The sequence below is a fragment of the Herpailurus yagouaroundi genome, unplaced genomic scaffold (genome assembly GCF_014898765.1).
Source record: "Herpailurus yagouaroundi ecotype Mexico unplaced genomic scaffold, PumYag 208, whole genome shotgun sequence".
Taxonomy (NCBI): Eukaryota; Metazoa; Chordata; class Mammalia; order Carnivora; family Felidae; genus Herpailurus; species Herpailurus yagouaroundi.
In genome coordinates this window covers 1196248-1214068 of record NW_024412439.1, presented here as the reverse complement: position 1 = coordinate 1214068, position 17821 = coordinate 1196248, and the positions used below count along the sequence as shown (strand labels likewise).

General features: G+C 63.6%; 1 protein-coding gene across 3 annotated transcripts in view; it reads right to left on the bottom strand.

Annotated features, from left to right (window-relative positions):
• The window catches only part of RAI1 (retinoic acid induced 1), a 120452-nt gene that overhangs the window by 8806 nt on the left and 93825 nt on the right, over nucleotides 1–17821 (bottom strand). For 2 of the 3 annotated variants that reach the window (XM_040453006.1, XM_040453008.1), the window contains one exon: nucleotides 2117–7661. In XM_040453006.1, the coding sequence (XP_040308940.1) occupies nucleotides 2117–7645 (5529 nt within the window). In that variant the 5' untranslated portion in view covers nucleotides 7646–7661. Of the gene's footprint in view, nucleotides 1–2116; nucleotides 7662–8305; nucleotides 14775–17821 lie in introns of those variants that run through there. The other variant, XM_040453007.1, reaches the window with a different exon arrangement.

Here is a 17821-nt window from a genome sequence, read left to right as displayed (position 1 = left end):
GTGTGCTGCCACTGAGCTGTCCAGGCAGCAAGAGGTCTTGGTGGGGACAGGAGGCCTAGGATGCCCGGGCTATGGGAGCAGGGGGCATGGAGCCGTGCCCCTCAGAAGTCCCAGAGCCTGCCCGTCTCTCCAGAGTGTTCTGTGGCACGGTCTGCTCCTCCAGCTGGGGTGGGGGTGGGGTGGGGGGCTGCCTTAATGATCCCCTCTGAGGCTCACAAGCCCTGGCCTGGCTGGACCATCTCTGGCTCAGCGGCCCTTCAGATCCCATCTGAGCTGCCTCCGGTGAGGGAGGGAGGTGCGGCCGGCGAACGGCAAGTGCCTGCTGCTGTGTGTCCTTGCCGCGGCCCCGTCCCGACCTTCCTGGGGAGGCCCCCGGTGGTGCCAGGCTACCACACCGTTTTTGGCATAGGGCACAGCGGGCAGAGATGGGTCGACCGGGCTGACTTCCAGCTCCAGGACTCAACAGCCGCGGGACACCAGGAAGGCACGGCGCTGCTCTGACCCCGGCTTCCTCGTTGGCCCAACAGGACTCGCGTGCGGGTCCGCGAGGGGAGACCAGGGCGCCTGGAACAGGCTGGGGCACGTGGGGAGCTTACCCACCACGATGGGTGCAGGTGGCTAGGAAAAGGCTGGATCAGGCCCCGGCTCAGAGAGGCAGCACAGGCAGGCCAGAGCCGCGTGGGGGTGGGCGGGCCATGCGTGCTGGAGGGGGGAGGCGGTGATCTGAGGGTATTACTTTTTAATGATGGGAGAGACTTGAGCCTATGTCAGACAGGTTGGGCAGGAGCCGGGAGCCAGTGACAGAGAGAGAGAGAGAGAGAGAGAGAGAGAGAGAGAGAGAGAAGGAGACTGGGAAAGAGGAAGACAAGAAACTAGCAGGTGTCCTGTTGGGAACTGGGGTTGCCTCAGTCAGGCTGGAAGCCTGGGCGCGGAGAGGTCTCTAACCACGCCCCCGGGGCTGTGTAAGGTCTGGTGCAGGAAAGGAGGGGAGGCTGAGGCCCTCAGGCACAGGGGCGGGTCCCAGTGGCTGGGGGTGGGGACCCCCAGCACAGGCAGTAGGAGGGGGTGGGCAAGAGCACAGGCCTCAGGAACAGAATGCTGGCCCCACCACCACGTCCCGGGCACATTCCGCCGACTGCCACCAGGCAGGCCTGAGGGGGCTCCAAGATGTGCCCCCAGCTGCCTGCTCACTCCGGCCGCCCGCACCCCTCAGAAGGGAGCGTGAGGAGCAAGATCCCCCGGTAGCCGGACTGGAGGCATCACCTAGTGTGATGTGGCCCAGCCGCTATCACTGGGCCTAGCAGAGAGCAGAAGACGGTCGGCGGGCACTGAGGCCAGGCACGGCTCTGACAGCTTCACGGGCACGAACCCGCTCGGGCCCCACAGCCCCTCCGCGGCGGGGAACCACCCTGCCCGCGTTAGAGAGGAGGACACGGAGGCACAGAGGGGCTGAGCCCCACGCCCAGAGTCACACGGTGCGTGACGGGCGGTGCCGGGGTCTGAACCAAAAAGCCAGCCTGCGTTCTTGCTTACGGATCTGTGACTGTTCCTCAAGGAGCATTTTGTGACTGTTCCACGAGAGGTTCCCAGACCACCCGGCCCTGGGAGGGGGACGCATCCCAAATACCTCCCGAGAGGCTCTTTCCCTCGGCCCGTGCTCCACCTCAGAGGCCAAGGAGACACGTACTGGAAGGGGGGCACCTGCTTTTTTTAAGGCTGCCCGGACGTTCAATTCTGGGAGGCTGCCTGTTTTGGGGGGGGGGGGTCTTGGCGTGTCAGCTGATGGCACGAGACGGGGCCAGGTGGACTGGGGGTTGGGGGTGGGCGACGGGAGCCCGACGGTGGGTGTCAGGTGTGTGTATGGGGGAGGGGCCGGGCGCCGGGATGGGCCGGGTGCTGAGGGGCTGAAGCTGCAAGTCCTGGACAGGGGTGGGCGAGCCCGTGCTGCCTCCGTCTCGACTCCACCCCCAAGCGCCTCACACGTGAGTCTGTGATCGTGGGTGTGTTTGGCCCAAACCGTGGCACTGGAGAGATGAGGGGGGATTCCCAACTGCCTGCCTGCCTGCCTGAGCTGCGGACCCTGAGCTCCCGCACCGCAACCGGGCTGGCCTCTTACCATGTCCACGGCCACCTTCATGGCCTCCTGCAGCCCAAAGAGCTTCCCGGCTACCAGGTAGACCCCGCCCGTCCACACGGCGCAGGCCTCGTGCACCCAGTGCTCCTGGGTGTCCCCGCCAGGCTCTGCCGGCGGCTCCTTACTGCACTCATGCTTGCGGCTCTTGTCAGCTGGGGCCACCTCCTCGCCCCCATCCCCCCGACCGTCGCAGCAGTAACAGCTCTGCAGCCGCCGGGACAGGCCCCGGGCGCTGGTGCGCAGGGAGCCCTGCTTGGCGGGGTCGGCCGGGCCGTCGGGCCTCGGGGCTTTTCCAGGGGCAGCGGCAGCTGCACATTCAAGGTCTTTGAGTGTTCTCTCGAGGGGCGGCGAGGCCTCCCCACAGGTGCCCTCCGGCCGCACCTTCTCCTTGAGTTTTGGCTTCTTTTTGGGGAGGCAGTGTTCGGGGTAGTAGGGCCCACAGAGGTCCCCGAGGTCCTTGAAGTTGGCCGGGTTTTGGCAGAGGCAGCAAACAAGGCAAGAGGTACTCAGGGCCTTGGAAACCACGGGCCCCAGATGCATGGTGGAGGACAGGGGCAGGGAGGGGCGTGGCTGCAGGACAGAGCCTCCAGGGAGCGTGGCCAGGGAGGCCCCGGTCGCATCCAAGGAGAATGAGCACGAGGATGAGGAAGAGGAGGCAGAGGAGGAAGGCTTCCTGTGGGGCTTGGGCTCCTCCCCCGGGGAGTTGACAACAGTGCATATGGTGGTGAACGCGTCTCTCTTCTCCACCCGCACAAAGGGCGAGAAGGCCGGGGTGCGGCTGTCTGCTCGAAGCCGCTTGCAGGAGGAAATGTACTTGAGGCGGATTTCAGGCTCTGCGGGATCCAGGGGCAGCACCTGCTGCTGCCGCCGCCGCTTGGCACGCCCCTTACAGGGGGAGGAGGTGGTGTTCTTGGCCCGGCCCCGAGTGAGGCGCTTTCGCTTGGAATAGCTGCTGTAGTTGGCATGGCCCGGCTGCTTCTGCGCCCTTGTCTGGGGCTGGCAGGGCCGGCCCTCAGGGGACTGGGAGGCCAGGCCCAGCTCCTCTGTCTTTGGCTTCTTGCCTCCTCCACCAGAGCTGTCCTCACCGCCCCCCTGAGTGCCATTGGCCCTGTCTCGGGGAGTCAGGAGCAGAGCCGGGCCTAGGTGGGGCCGCTTCTCCAGGGGACCTTTAGGGAGTCCGAGGGCTCCGGCCCTGCCTTTCCGGCTTCTCTTCTTAGGCGCCAGGGCAGTCCCCCCGGGCAACAGGGCCTCCGGGGACGTGAAGGCCTCAGTTTTGAAACAGTCAGTCGAGGACAGTTTCTTACTGTTCAGGAGTTTGCCTTTTAAGGATCTGTTGGTTGGATTTCTGCATAACGGGTCGGCCCCCGAAGCTGCTGGGAGCTTCTGCCCGGTGCCCACATTTAAGAGACCTTCGCCTGCCCCAACTGGGCTGCCCCCGGCGCTCTTGAGCCCTCGGTCCTTCTCAGGGAGAGATGGGCTCAGAGGATTACCAGGAGGGGCCCCTGGCGTTTTGCACGCAAACTTTTTCAGGCTGGGCGAGGTGATCTTCTGCACGATGGCCTCCAACTTCAGGCCCCGGCCTTTCCGGGGCGGCAGCACCTTGGTCTTCATGGCCCCCTGGAAGGCCGCCCGCGAGGCGAGCTTCAGGCAGGCATCCGGGGTCTCCGGGGGCGGGGGCTTCACGGCGGGCTCACCGTTGCCCTTGGTGGGCTTGGCCTTCTTGGGGGAAGACATCCTCTTGAAGAGGGTGGAGGAGTCCTCGGCTCCCTCCTCCTTCACGTCCCCCCCACCGCCGCTACGCAAAACCAGGTTCCGCTTCTTGGTGGGGACAGGCGCCATGAAGGCGGACTTCCTTTTGAGTGAGTGGAGGGGCCGATCGGAGAGCTTGCTGCCTGCCCCGGGCTTGGGGACCCTCGCCCGCTGGCTGGCCCTGCCCTCCTTCTGGGGGCTGCCGGCGACCTTGAACGTGGCGGGCAGGTGGTTGTTGGCGAGGAGCTTCTTGGTGGCACGGCAGTTGGGGAGCCGGCTCTCTGAGGGCCGCCGTCTCTTGGAGTGGAACACTTCCTGGGTTTTCGTGCGGGACCGCAGGATCATGGAGCGCTGGTCCTTGCCCGGGGTGCCGGGCGAGTCTGTTTCCTTGGTCTTGGAGCCCATGGGGCTGCTGTCGGAGGCCACGGGCAGGGCGGCCGGGTTACTGGGGCTGGATGCCGCCTTGGGTGACGGCTTGCCCACCCGCTTGCCAGACTTGAAGGCGGCTCGCTGCTTGCCCCCCAGTTTGTCTGGGGGCGCGGGGGTGGTGGTGAGGCCCGGGGGTCCAGGTGTGCGGGGCTCACTCAGGGCCGTGAAGGAGCGTGTGCACATCCTGGGGAGCCCTTCTGAGGCCCCCCGACCCGGGGCCCCTGCTCCTTCCATCTGTCCCTGGGGGGGCCCCGTGCAGGATTCGGGGAGCAGGAGGTCCTTGGGCAGCACAGGTGCCCTGCACGGGGAGTCCTCGGCCTCGGGCAGCCCCCGGTGCACCCGCCGGCTCCGTAAACTTTTGCCGCGCGGCACAGGCTCTTTCTTGGCAATGGGAGCCTCGGGCACAGCGGGCTTGTTCGGCTTCTGGGCCAGGGAGGCGTCCGGGGCCAGGGTGGCGGAGTCCCCTGGAGCCAGCGCCCCGTCGGGTCCTTCTTCGCCTGGCTTCATGTGGGACAGGGAGGACTCGAACCAACTCTGGACCTTCGACTCCGCGCCCACGGTCGGGCCCAGCAAAATGACAGACTCCCCGGAGAGGTGGCACGGGGAGCCCCAGCCGGCCTTGGTGTCCAGCACCCCCTCCACCTCCTCCTTGGTGCACATCAGCGGGGCCTTCGGCGACAGCGGGTCCTGCATGCCGGGCCTCTGCTCGGGGCTGCCCAGGAGCTCACACAGGGAGGAGTACTCCTCCTCGGCCTCCAGGTCGTCTTTCCTCCCGGTGGGTGGCAGCAGGGGGAGGTCCCCGAAGTCGGCCGCCGAGCAGCAGTGCCGGCCCTCCTCCAGCCACCTGTCGGCCTTGCCCACCTCCGGGCACTGCAGCAGCCCGCCCACCTCCTCCTTCACCCCGCCCGCCTCCTCCTGCTCGGAGTCCCGAGGCACCGTGGCCTTCTCCCCGGGGGGGTCCTCCTCCTGGAAGACCGGGCAGGCCGAAGCCTCGTGGGCGTTCTCCTTGCCCACGCCATCTGAGGCCTTCCCGCCCTGCTCCAGGCCCTTGGTGAGCTCACTGGGGTGGAGGCCCCACCGGGGACAGGCGTCCCCCAGGTTTTCCTCGGGCCAGGCAAAGGGGTTGGCGCCGTCCGCGGAGCCGGCGGCGGTCGTGTCCGGGAAGCAGTCAAAAGCCGCGGCGGCAGGGTCCGACACCGCGGCCCCCAGGGTGGGCTTGCTGCTGAAGGAGAGGGGACCGGCCGTCTTCTTGGGGTCAGGGGTGGCGAAGCCCACAGAGGGGTCTTCAAACAGCCCCGGGCTGAAGTCCTTGGCGCTGCCACCCTTGTCCAGCTGCAAGGACTCGGGCAGGGCCTCCGGCTCCCCTGGCCGCGGCCACGCGTTCTTGGCCACGGAGTCCAGGCAGGCGCTGTGGTTCTCCAGCGAGAAGGGGGGCTTGCCGGCGTCCTTGGCCAGGCCGGGCGGCTCGGCCCAGGCCTTGTCGGCCTTCTCGCCGATGGCCTCCTGCAGCCCCAGGATCTCGGACGCCAGGTCCTCCTGCGCCAGGGCGCTGAGCAGCAGCCGCGGGCAGTCCCGCTCGCCCGCCACGAACTTGGAGAAGCTGTCGAGCGGCAGGCTGCTGTGCAGACTCTGGAAGGAGTCGTCGGACTTGGTGGACATGTCGTCGGGCGACGTCACGGAGCAGGTGGACACGGACTCGGGCTTGGCCTTCGAGTTGCTGTTGACCCTGGCAGGGCTGCCCCGGGCCTGGCTGCAGTAGAGGAAGCTGCGCTCCAGCGGATCCTCGGAGCCGCTCAGGTAGTCGGCCTCGGGCGGCTCGGCGTGCGTGGACTGCGGCGTGCTGCTCAGCGGCTCGGACAGCGGCGTGCCTGCCGGCTCGGCCGAGTAGCCGCTGCCCTCGGGGCTGCAGTGCTGGCTTTTGTGCTGTTCCGGGGTCCTGGACACCAGGTTCTTGACGCCCTTCTTCTGCGGCACGGCCGCCTTGGAGAGCAGCAGCTGCTGGACCGTGTTGGAGATGTTCTCCACCTGCGAGGTCAGGGCCGTGAGGCTCTGCAGGCTGAGATCCGACAGCAAGTTCTCAGGCAGCTTGTCCTTCTGCAGCGGCTTGCAGTTGCCAGCCTGGCTGTCTACCGAGCCGGCGGCGTCGGTCGGGGAGGGGTTGAGCAGGGGCATGAAGTGGCTGTGGTCGGCGATGCCGGCGGGGAAGGCCCCGGTGCCGAGCGCCTGCTGGTTGTAGGGGAAGTTCTCCAGGTTGGGCATCAGGGGCGACGGGGTGGAGCTGTAGGAGGGGGAGCGGCCCACGGAGCGTGCGGGCGAGTGGCTGGAGCTGGGGCTGAAGGTCTGATAGTACTGCTCCGGAGTCCTGACGGCCGCGTCCGGCTGGCAGTAGCCAGGGCCTTGCTGCCCGTAGTGTTGGTACTTGGCGAGGTTTTGGTAGTGGAGGGTTTCCTGGGCGTGGTGCCGGCTCTGAAGGGCCTGCTGCTGCTGCTGCTGCTGCTGCTGCTGCTGCTTCTGTTGGTCGTAGCTGAGGCGGCCGGACTGGTAGGCGTGAAGGTTCTGGACCCGCTGCCCCGGGGCCAGGCTGGCGGTGGCGGTCAGCGGCCTGTCGTGGGGCTGGGCGGACGGTGCGGTGCAGCTCTTGTAGGAGTGGGCGCCCTGCCCGCCGCCGCCCTGGCCCGGGGAGGAGTAGGTGGAGGAGGCGGGGAAGGACTGCGTGTGCTGGGGGAAGTGGCCGCCCTGGGGGAAGGGCAGAGGTGAGGCCATGTCGTTCTGCAGCTTCTGCCTTTGGAGTTTGGGGTACGCCAGGGGCTGCTGGGGCTGTGGCAGCTGCTGCTGGACGTGCAGGGAGTGAGTCCGAAAGGGCAGCTGGGCGCCCTGCTCTGGGTACTGCCTGCCGGGGGGCACCGCGGCCTTTTTCATCAAGTTGTCCTCATATTTGCCCACCCCCCCTGGCAGGGGCTGCGGCTGGGGGGGCGGCGGCTGGGGGGCCCCCCAAGCCTGCAGGCTCTCCTCACCCGAGTAGCGGCCGGGGTACGGGCTGCTGTCCTGCACGCTGTAGCCCGAGAAGGCCGGCCTGCCCTGCAGGGACTGCTGGGAGGGGAGCCCCTTGCTGCCCCGCGCGGTGGCCGCGGCGGCGGCCGAGCCTGCGCCGCCCTCGTAGCCCGGGTACGGCTGCGGGTTATAATAGTCCTTGGCCAGCAGCCGCTGCCGGTCACAGCTCAGCCCGGCCTGGCTCGGCTGTCTGTAATTCTCCAGGCGAGATGTCTCCTGTGAGGTCTGCTGGTAGTTCTGTTGTTTGCCATGGAAACCACACCTTTCTCGAAAAGACTGCATGACTCGGGCTGGTTATCTGTGAAAAGAGAAAGGGAGAGAGGGAGGGGGGGCGGGGGGGGGAAGGGAGAGCGATTCAGACGGGCCATTTCCCTTCCCCTCAGAACGCCTGCCTCCCACCCCTCTCCCGCCCTGCCCTCTCCCCGCAGCTCTTGACGGTCTCCCCTTTGCCTGAGCCTCCCCACCAGCTGTGCACATATTGACAACTTCTGTGTCAGGGAGGTGTGCTCTGTAATTCCCGCTCCGACATCGCCCGCTGCCAGCTGAGCCTTGCCAAGGATGGCCACCGCTGCGGGAGGCGCCACCCCACCCTGCTCCCAGCCAGCTCCTCCCCTCCACGCCCCCCACCCCCAGCACTCCCAGCGCTTCCCTGCTGGCGTAAGTAAAATCGTTTAGCAGAGCAATCCCGCTCCCCTGTTCCCCCCCCCCGCCCCGGGGCCGCCTGGGTCCTGCAATCCAGTCCCAGCGCGGCAGTGTTCAAGTGTGACCCAGCCATGCAGGGACCAAGGAAGGTTTGCCCCTGCCCAGAGAAGCTACTCACCAAGGCCTGTGGAGAGAGAGAGAGAGAGAGAGAGCGCGCGCGCGCGCGTGCGCGCACACACACACACACACACACACACACAGACGCGCGCGCACAGCCCGCGCGCGCGTGCACACACACACCTCCTCTATCACTGCCATGCCATCTGGAATCTGTCTGTTCCTTCTAGCAGACGTCGATTAGGGGCTGTGGAGCCATTGTAGGCATAAAACGTCCCCTTCTCTGACTCCCAGTAACGCAGGACAGCGGCACCTGCCTCCTGTTTTTGATATCATAGGTGCGTAAACAGATTACGTGGCCCAGAGTGAGGAAGTGCATGCTAATGGGGGACACAGCCGCAGTCCCTTGGCCACGGAGGAGCGCCCCACAGCTGGGTGTGACGCAGCCCCAGCCCTCCTGGTCGGCCCCTCCCGTCTCTGACTCTGCAGGGTCAGGATCAGGGCACACCAGGCCAAGAACCCATCTGGTTACTATTTTAGGGGCTCGCGCCCCTGGTGAGGTCCAACCAGCCCCAAAGCAGGATCTTGGATCAGGAAATGACCCCGGAGAAGGAGTGGGCCCTTCAGGGCAGGGCAACCGGAGTCACAAACACAAGCTGGCCCAAAGCATCCAGGCTAACGGTCCCCCTGACTGACAGGGGGCCAGGTCACCCCAGCAGACCCTCAAAGGAGGGAGGGATGGAGACAGGAGCGAGGAATGTTCCAGGCTCAAGAGAAATCACATCAAGGAGTCCGGCGTTCAGCCAGAGGCCCGGGGGGGGGGGGGGGGGGGTCAGGATTTAACCCACGACTGTGCCGCTGGTGGGTGAGCCGAGAGGCAGACAGAAAGGTCCAGGCCCCCAGAGGGGCACCAGGGACTTTCCAGTTCCCAGCCGTTCATTCCCAACACCGAAAGAGGAAGGGGTGGCCTGCCGGGGGCCACAAGCTCCCAGAGTTATAGGAGGGACCAGAAATGAAAAAGAGACACAGAGGAGAGACAGACGGACGGACGGACGGATGTGTGCAGATGTGAGAACGAGGAGAGAGAGTGATGAGGAGTGGGGGATGGGGGCTCCCCCAGGAGGTCCAGCTCACTCCTCAGCTCTTCCCCTGGATCCCACTCAGATTCCTTTCTCAGTGCTGGGGCCCGGGGAGGGGCTCCCTCCGGCCGAGCAGGGCCAGTCTGGGGCTGTCAGAGCCCCCGGAGCCCTGTTAGCACGGCCCAGGCCCACCTCCCCTGACCTCGGCAGTCAGCTGGCCCTGACTCGGGGACAGAAGGCCCTGGCTGCAGACGGGACCAGTGTCCCACAAGGCAAGCCCCTTCCCGCCGGGCCCATCAAAGCCAGCAGGCCCCTGGCAAACGCAGCCCTGCTCCTTCCCTCCCGCCTCTCCCTGGATTTATCACAGGCACCCCAACAAGGAAAAACGCGCCCGCGCTTCCGACCCACTTCAATCCCATCCCTGGCGGCTGGGATCAAACGTTACAGGGGGTGCCTGCTGTGACACGCCAACCCAGAGGAGCGGGAGGTGTCGCCTGGCCCCGTGCCTCCTGACCTGACCTTCCAGAGAAGGCTGCCGGGCGGGCGGCCCCCTCCCATGCTCGGGCACAGGAAATGAGCAGGCACGCAACTGGCTGGCAGCAGCCGTCACTTTTATTCGGGTGTCGCTGGCTGGCAGGCAGTGGCGAGGAAGGCCCGCTCCCGAGGACATCCTACGGCGCTCTGCCTCCCCGGCCTGTGTTTATGAGCCCGAAACGCGCAAACCCAGGACCACTCTGGAGGCTGCGCCTCGTATATCTGCACAAATTACATTTCGGCTTTTATTAGTCCCAGATCGCTCCCATTTCCTGCTGAGTGTCCTGTGGATATCATTAACATTTCTACAGCTTTTTTATTTTTTTATTTTTTATTTTTCTTCACATTCTCCAAAATGCATTACCAGAAACATTACTTAAAAAGAGAGAGTACGAGGACCAGTGTCCGCCCCCCCCACCTTTAATCAGTCCAGCTGCTGCGTCTTTTAATTTAGCCGAGCCGTATTAAAGGCGGGTTTCCCAATACACGAGCAGCTGGATGCGGTGAAAGCATCTATCTCTAAGAAAAGACAGTTCAATTAAAATACGAGAAGCCCAGTGCCTGATGGAGAACGCAGGCAAAAATGCTCACCCCAACACCACCCTCCAACCCCAGGCGGCGGGAGGGGGAGAGGGAGGGCTGCGGGAACAAAGGCACGGCATCAAAGCCGATGCCGGTCTCGGTCTCTGTGAGCCAACAAGGTCCGCTGGATCTGCCGGGAGAAAATGGGGCTCTGGCTCTTTAAGAGCTGCCTCAGGCCTGCCACGGGCTCTGTTGTTATTAATTATTATGATTATGATTACTTTTCAAGAGCACTAGGAAAGGACAAGCAGGGGGAGAGAGGCAGGCGGCAGGCAGGGGTGGGTGGCACCAGGAGGGGGGGCAGAGAGAGGCCCCTTTGGCAGAGAGATGGTGACCTCTGAACCCACCCGGGGAGGGCAAGAGGGGACAGTGGGGGGAACAGCCTGGGGCGTTGGGCCTCTGTAGGTTCAGCAGGAGGGAGAAGGGGTGGGGGTCGGGGGAGGGCACCCTCCTAACACATCCTCAGGGGGCTCCCTCTGGGCCAGCCCAGCCTCCCCATCCTCGCCTCCCCCACCTGCTTCTTGTGGACACTTGGTCAAGGCCTGATCTCTGAAGTTCTCGAGGGGAAGGTCAGTCTTGAGTGTCCTCTAGGCACCAGACCGCAATGCTTATGACAGAAGTCCCTTATAACAACTCCTGGAAGTTGGTTTCCCCGGCCACTGGACTGAGCGTGTCAGGGACAGGCACGCTCTCGAGGCCACACACAGCACAAAGCTGGTTCAAGGACCCGGCCCTTGCAGCCAGTGCCCCAGGACTTCCTTTAGCACAGCAATGGGCCTCACTGCTCCTCCCCGCTCCATTTCCACAGCCATGAAACTGGAGGGGTGGGGGTGGGGGTGGGGGAGATGAGCCCAGGCCTCTCGGCTCCCAGCCAAAGGCACTATAGGTCCAAGGGCGCAGGGGCATCCTTTGGCCCTGGGTGCTTAGTCTGTGCAGGTTTGCTCAGTGCACGCTTTGACTATTCTGCCCTTCTAGAGAAAAGGGTGAGGTTCAGAGGGCAAGAGACCTACCTTCGAGCCCACCCACAGCGAAGTCCCCTTTGTGGGATGCCTGCAGCGGCAGCTGCGACCAGACCAAGGGTGCACGTCCCCTCCCCTGGACCCCACACCAAGAACTCCCACCTAGAGGAAGGCATCTCGGAGTGTGACAGCAAGAAGGTGCTGCAAGGGAAGGGCAGCGGTCCCCTCTGCAGCATGTGAGGCCCTGGAAACCAGGGCAGGACCCCCCTTTTATTCAGGGAGCCAGACCCACCTTAGGGAGGTCCACTCATGAGCAGCGGTGCTCACTGGCCTCCCACTATCACCATGCTAACTGCTTGTCCCTGGGCCCACAGCCCCTCCAGTTCCCCAGGGCAGTCCCCCTGGTCAGGGACACGGGCACCATGTGGGCCAGGGCGGCCACGGCCCCCACAGGGGACCTGATGGAACCCAGCTGGGAGGCTGTGGCTGGAGGTTTTCCTGAGAGCGAGGGGTGGTGGGAGAAAGGAAGGGTGGGGAGATGGAGAGGAAGAGAGAGGAAGGAAAGGAGAGAGAGAAGGAAGCTTTCTGTTTCCCAGCAGCGGCTCTGAGGCCACTGGTTCCATCCCACCCACTTATCCAAGGTTGTTTTATGACCCGGTTTCCTGATTTGTAGCTGCAGGAGAAAAATGTAAAAACCCAACCCACTCAAGGCCTGGGAACCAGGAAGGAGGAAGTTACCTGGGTCAAGAGGCTGGGGATGGGGCCGGGGGGTGTCCAGGGAGGAGTGAAGAATGTAGGACCACCTCAAGCCTCCCCATCTGCGGTGGGTAATGAATACTAAATATGAAGCCTTGATTAAAATGATAAATCACTAGCCAGGTTTCCTGCTGTCCTGTGGGGTCTATCTTGAATACTAAGGGCCTGGCTTGAACAGGGGAAGGGACGAGCTCCCAAGGAGCACACAAGACAAACAGCCCAGTCCCTGCAGGCCCCTGGGACAGGTTAGGGTCCTCGGGCCCAGGGGCTCGTTGGGAGGGAGGCACTGGAGCCAGCTGGGAGAGCCCTGCCTGGGGCACAGGGGAACGATCCTGGGGCATAAAGAATCCCAGAGAACAAGGCAGCCCCACCTCAAAGGATGGTCTCTCGGGACCACCTCATGTGGGCGCCCCCCCCAACACACGTGGCATGCACCCCTTCTCATGGTGGGCACCCATGTGTGCTCTTGGAAGAACCCAATCCACCATACCCCTCTACAGGCCTTGGGTGGGAGGAGCTGGGGGCTGGAGGCCCTGAATATTAGGCAAGAAGGACAAGAAACTGGAAGGCTGCCTCAGCATGCTCTCCAGACATCAGGCGGGTCCCCAGCCAGGCTCTGTAGCTGCGACTAGGAGCCCCCGGTGAGGCGGGGATCTCAGGGCTCTTTGGAGGAGGTCTGAATAGGGAGCAGAGGCTTTTGGACACTCCAGACGTTTGAAAAGCCTTCCCTCAAAGCCCACCGACGTGGTCTATTCCAAGGACCCAGCTGCGGAAGCCCCAGAGGCCCTCCTAAGTCCCTCGAATATCTCGTCCTCAGGGTCTAACCCACCAGGAGGTCGCCCCACCCGGCCCTGGAGCACAGGCAGGGTGTGTGAAGTGTGCTAACTCCTGGAAGCTCCAGGCCCAGCTAGGAAGCCACAATACCATTTCCAGGAGGAGTCACCGCGGGAGTCCCACAGCCCAGCGACTGGGCAGCAGAAGCCAGATCTCAACTTGGGTGCCTGACTTCTAAAGCTGAGCCCCACTCCGCACCCACACCCCACTGCCCCATGGTGTGGTTTCTGGGATGCGGTGGCCAGCAGGCCCACAGATCTGGGCCGTCGGGGGTCGGGGGGGGGGCACGGTCCAGGTGTGGTGAAGGGGCAGATGGCCAGCCAGCCCTCCCCCACTGGGAGCTGTGGGGGTAGCAAGAAGGGATTCAGCAGCAGCTGTGCCCTTGGTACTCCAGAGCCCCCCTGGGTGGGGAGGGCTCAACTATTCTCAGCTCCGTACTTACCAGTCTCTTGTGGACAGTAATTGTTTTTAGATCATCTTATTCACCATTCAAGAAAAACAAAATCACCACCTCTCCCCATCGTCAAAATGAGGAGCAGAAAAATGGGAGGTATTGACTGCTGAGATGCAAACAGCTAAGAGGCCTGGGGTCTGGTGGCCCACACATTCAGGGACCCACAGGGGGTCTCCCAGTCTGCTCTGCTAGCCTCTCCACCAAACCCCCAGAAGTCCCTGGCCTTGTAGGCAACTGCACAGTGTGGATATGACATTGGATCTGTGTGTCTGCTGGCTTTGAGGGGAGGCAAAGGTGGCGAGAGAGAGCCCAACCTCTCACCCCAGCTTGTCCCATGTGCCCCAAGGGACCATCACTTCCCTGCGGAAGTGGAAGCACCAAGGCCCCAAGCCAGTGGCCTGTGCCGCTGTGGACTCTGTGGCTTTGGGCAAACCTTTTCGCCTCCCCGGGCCTCAGGGCCTTTGCACTGGCTGTTTCATCTGCTAGGAATACCATTCTGATATCTACATAGCTTGCTCTTCGACTCTAAGCCTTTGCTCAGGTCACCCTCCCCGGTACCCCTCTCTGACCACTGTGCTTGGAAGAGCACCCCTTGCGCTCCTCCTCCCCTGCTTCTATCGAGTGCTCCCCTCCTTTTAGTACGCCATGTGGCTGGCGGGCTTTATGACTGGTCTCTCCTCTTAGAACTACAGTTCCGTGAGAGCAGGCATTTTGTCCGGTTTTGTTCGCAGCTACATCCCCGTATCCCAGAACAATAAATATTTGTTGAACGAATAATGTGTAAATGTGACATTAACTCTAGAAAATACCCAGGACAAGCAGTCGATGGCAAAACGAATGCCGGGGTGGGGGTGGGGGTGGGGGTGGGGGCGGGGCACGGGAGGCTTATCGCCACAACTCCTCATTCATTTGACAAGGAACAATCTCCTTCGGGCCTGGCAGGCGATGCCCGTGAGTGAAGTGAGCAGGTGGGGACGGAGGCAAACTAAGGGTCCTGGTCCCAAAGCGAGGGGGAGCCCCACTGAACTCCAGAGCTTCTGAGTTGTATTTCACATATATATGTGCATTTAAAGGGAAGTCTCACCTTTTAATATATGCTATCAACCAAGTAAAAAGTCTTAACACCCAGAGTTCAGGAGAAGCCATGTGGACTTCAAGCCATCACGAGCTCCCAGGGGTCAAACGCTGTGTAACTGATGCACACAGAGCTTTGCTAGGGCAGAGCCAGGGCCTTGTTGGGAGAATTTGGGCACCTCGCATGTGCTCAATGGCACGCGCAGGAGCTCAGTGTGAAGGAATGGGAACAGGAGGAGCACCCAGAACCTTCCCTGGCCCCTGGGAGAAGCCCTGAGACCAGCACGAACCAGCGATGTCGTGGAGCAGCAGGGTAGAGCTGAGGAGCGCCGGAAAGGAGGTGCAGAGCCGTGGGGGAGCTGAGGCCCCAGGGGTGCTAACAACCTTCAGGGCATATTCCACCCCAGGCACCAAATGAGAAGGCCTTGCTGCCCGCCCCCCCCCCCTTGCTGGGTCCCTGCGGGGTTCCCTGGTGGCACTTATCACAGTGGCAATTACATAATTAATGGTGTAATGAGCTGTGTTACGTGTGCCTCCCTCACCAGAATGCAGCCTGATGAGGGCAGGGGCTTCTTCATCTGTTCGGTCCTAAGCCCTACTCGCGGAGACTGTCCCGAGCGGGTGCCAATTAAACATTGCCTGGACAGACGGGCAGATGGGATGGGCGAGGGGCTCAGCTCTGGGTTGAGTGCATTAGCCATCCTCACCACAGCTCTAAAGGATGCTGCCCAAAGAGAAGCCTGATGATGACAGGCCTGAAGGCCAGCCAGGACACGTGCAATAGCCAGCCAGGAAGGAAAGACAAAAAGCTCTGTACTCCAGACCTGGGTCACAGCCCCTCCCCTCTCGGGTCAGGTCCTTTTTGGCTCAGCTTACAGTGGGGTGGGGGAGAGCTGGGTGCTGAGGATCCAGAGGAAAAAGCAGCAGGGCCCCTGCCCTCCTGAGGCCAACAGACCCTCAGGAGGCTGCGCGGTGGAGAGTGGAGGTTGTCCGGGGAGGCTGGAAGGAAGGGGCCATTATGTGAGAAAGGGTGAGGGCCCACCAGATGGAAGGAACGGCCTGAATGAGGCCGGAGGCAGGACTGAGCAAGTGGGGCCACTACCATGATCTCCCCTCCTCCCCCTCAGGTGGCCTGGCTGCCACAGCCAATGGTCAAATGCTCTCTGTTCTCATGGCTCCAATCCCTGGCAATCCTGCAAAGTCACCCCGATTTGTTAGCTGCCGATATGGCTGCTGGGGGAGGGGGGGTGGCGGACACTCTCCCACGTGCCTTTGGGGTCCAAGCTGGAGAGGGGTCTCTGGCTTGTTTCTGACCTGGTGCTGCCTACCTCTGCCTCCCGCCAACAAGGCCAGCTGCTAGCAGCAGTGAGCCACCAGAAGCCACTTTCCACAGAGCACGTTCTAGGTCAAACTCCCCCCTCATTTTGCAGAAGGATTAACAGAAGCCCAGAGAGGGCCAGTGACTCGTCCAAGAGGTCCAGCAGGGTTGAGATCCCTCTACAGCTCTGTGCCCCTTGGTCAACCAGAAAATGAACTGAGAGCTGGAAGCCAAAAAGAGGAGGGGTCAAGGTCTTCCAGCTGGACACCCCAGAGGAGCCAGGGAATGCGCCCCCCTCCCCCGCCTTTCCCAGCCTGGGCCGAACCACCTCTCCCTTCCCTGCCTTTGACACCCCCTCTCCGCAGCATCCCACAGTCAGCATCCCAGTCGGGGAGGCTCAGCAAACCAGCCCCTCCCAGCCCCGTTCCACCTGGGGGAGCCAGGGAATTGGCGCCCCCCCTCCCCCCAGCCCCCAGGGGAGGAAGCCGCCTGTCAGGCCGCCACGGCGTGTCAAATCCTCTTGCTGCCTAATTGTGAGACGGCGGCGTTTAAAGAAACGCTTTTCTGGCCGCCTGCCACACCGCAAACTGCTTGGTATAATTTTATTATTAAGGAGAGAGGAAAAAAAGGGAGGGGGTTGGGAGGGAGGAGAGAGAGAGAGAGAGAGAGAGAGAGAGAGAGAGAGAGAGAGAGAGGAGGAAATTGCTTAGTCCAAGTCAGCTGGTGGAGTATTCTGCTCAATGTGAAAGCGGGGACGGCTTTCCAGTTGGCAAGCTGACTTCGTTAATTGCGCATTCAGTCTCTACTTAGGGTAATTGAAACGAAGCGGGGCCCAGGTCTGACAATTAGGGTCTGCGACTAGGCCATTAACCCTTTCTGCATCCGCCCCCCACCCCCGATGGATAGCACGCACCCACTCCAAGTGGGGGTGGGTCACCGGGCACCCCCCGCGAGAACCCATTCCGAGGCTGGGGGGCAGGGAGCCGCGCAAGGCGGCGCGTACCGCGGCAGGGGTGCTGCGGGGCGGGAGCCCCAGCGCGAGCAGGGTTAACGCGGTGCCGAGAGTCCGGGAGCTCGGCTACGGCCGAGCTGGGGATGGGGGAGCCGCGCTGGGTGTGTGGGGGTTGTTTGCGGCCTCGCCGCCCCTCTGCAACAGATGTTTCAGCCGTGTAAGACAAAGGCAGAGCGCCTGCTGCTGCCGGGAGAAAATCCGCAGGACTCCCTCAGGGGCAGGTAAAATTTCACCTTCTATTTGTGTTCCCCCCTCACACCCCCGCTCGGTTTCCCGGCCTCTGCGCCAATCCGGAAAGCGCCACCAAAGACGCCGCGCCGCCTCCTCCGCAGCCCAACCCGCTGACCCCAGCAAAGTCACGGCGACCTCGGGCTCCGCCAGCAGCGCGCCCGCCCGTCGTCCGCCGGCGAGGGGTGCCTCTCCGCGCCCGGCCCCCCTCCCGGGGCGCCCCCCGTCCGCGATCCGCGGTAATTGGAGGCACCGGGCGAGAGAGGAAGGGGGCGCTGCACTCGCCACGAGGCGGAGGCGGCGCTGGACGCTCCGCGCCTCCCTCCTGCCAGCGCTGGGACCCCGGGGGGCTCTGCACCCCCCCCCCCAGCCCCCATCATTCATCTCCCTGATTCCCGCTGTATCCGCCCTCGGAAGTCAGCCGAGTGAAGCAGCTGTTCCTTGCACACTCCACTTGACCAAAGATGATGATAAATGAGGCCCGGGCTGCGTCGGGGACGCGGCGGCGGCCGCGAGGGGCGCGCAGGGCGGGGCGTACGGCCCACCGCCCCCTCCCCGCGCCTCGGAAAGGGCGAGGACGCGGAGGACAGAGGCCGGGAGGCACAATCAAAGGGCCGCGCTTCCCTCGCGGCGCCCCGCGCAGCCCCCGCACCCGGCTGCCAGAAGGCGGCGGGCGGAGGTGCGCCCGGAACGCCGGGGCCGAGGCGGAGACCTCTTCCTAGCGGCCCGCGCCGCAGCCCCGCCCCCTCCCTGCCCCCTCCCTCCCCACCTCTTCCCCTAAGGCCGCGGTCCCCACGGCGCCCTCGTCCCCCTCCCCCCCCCCACCCCGGTGCCTCAAACCTATTAACGCTCGTAAATAATGAATAATG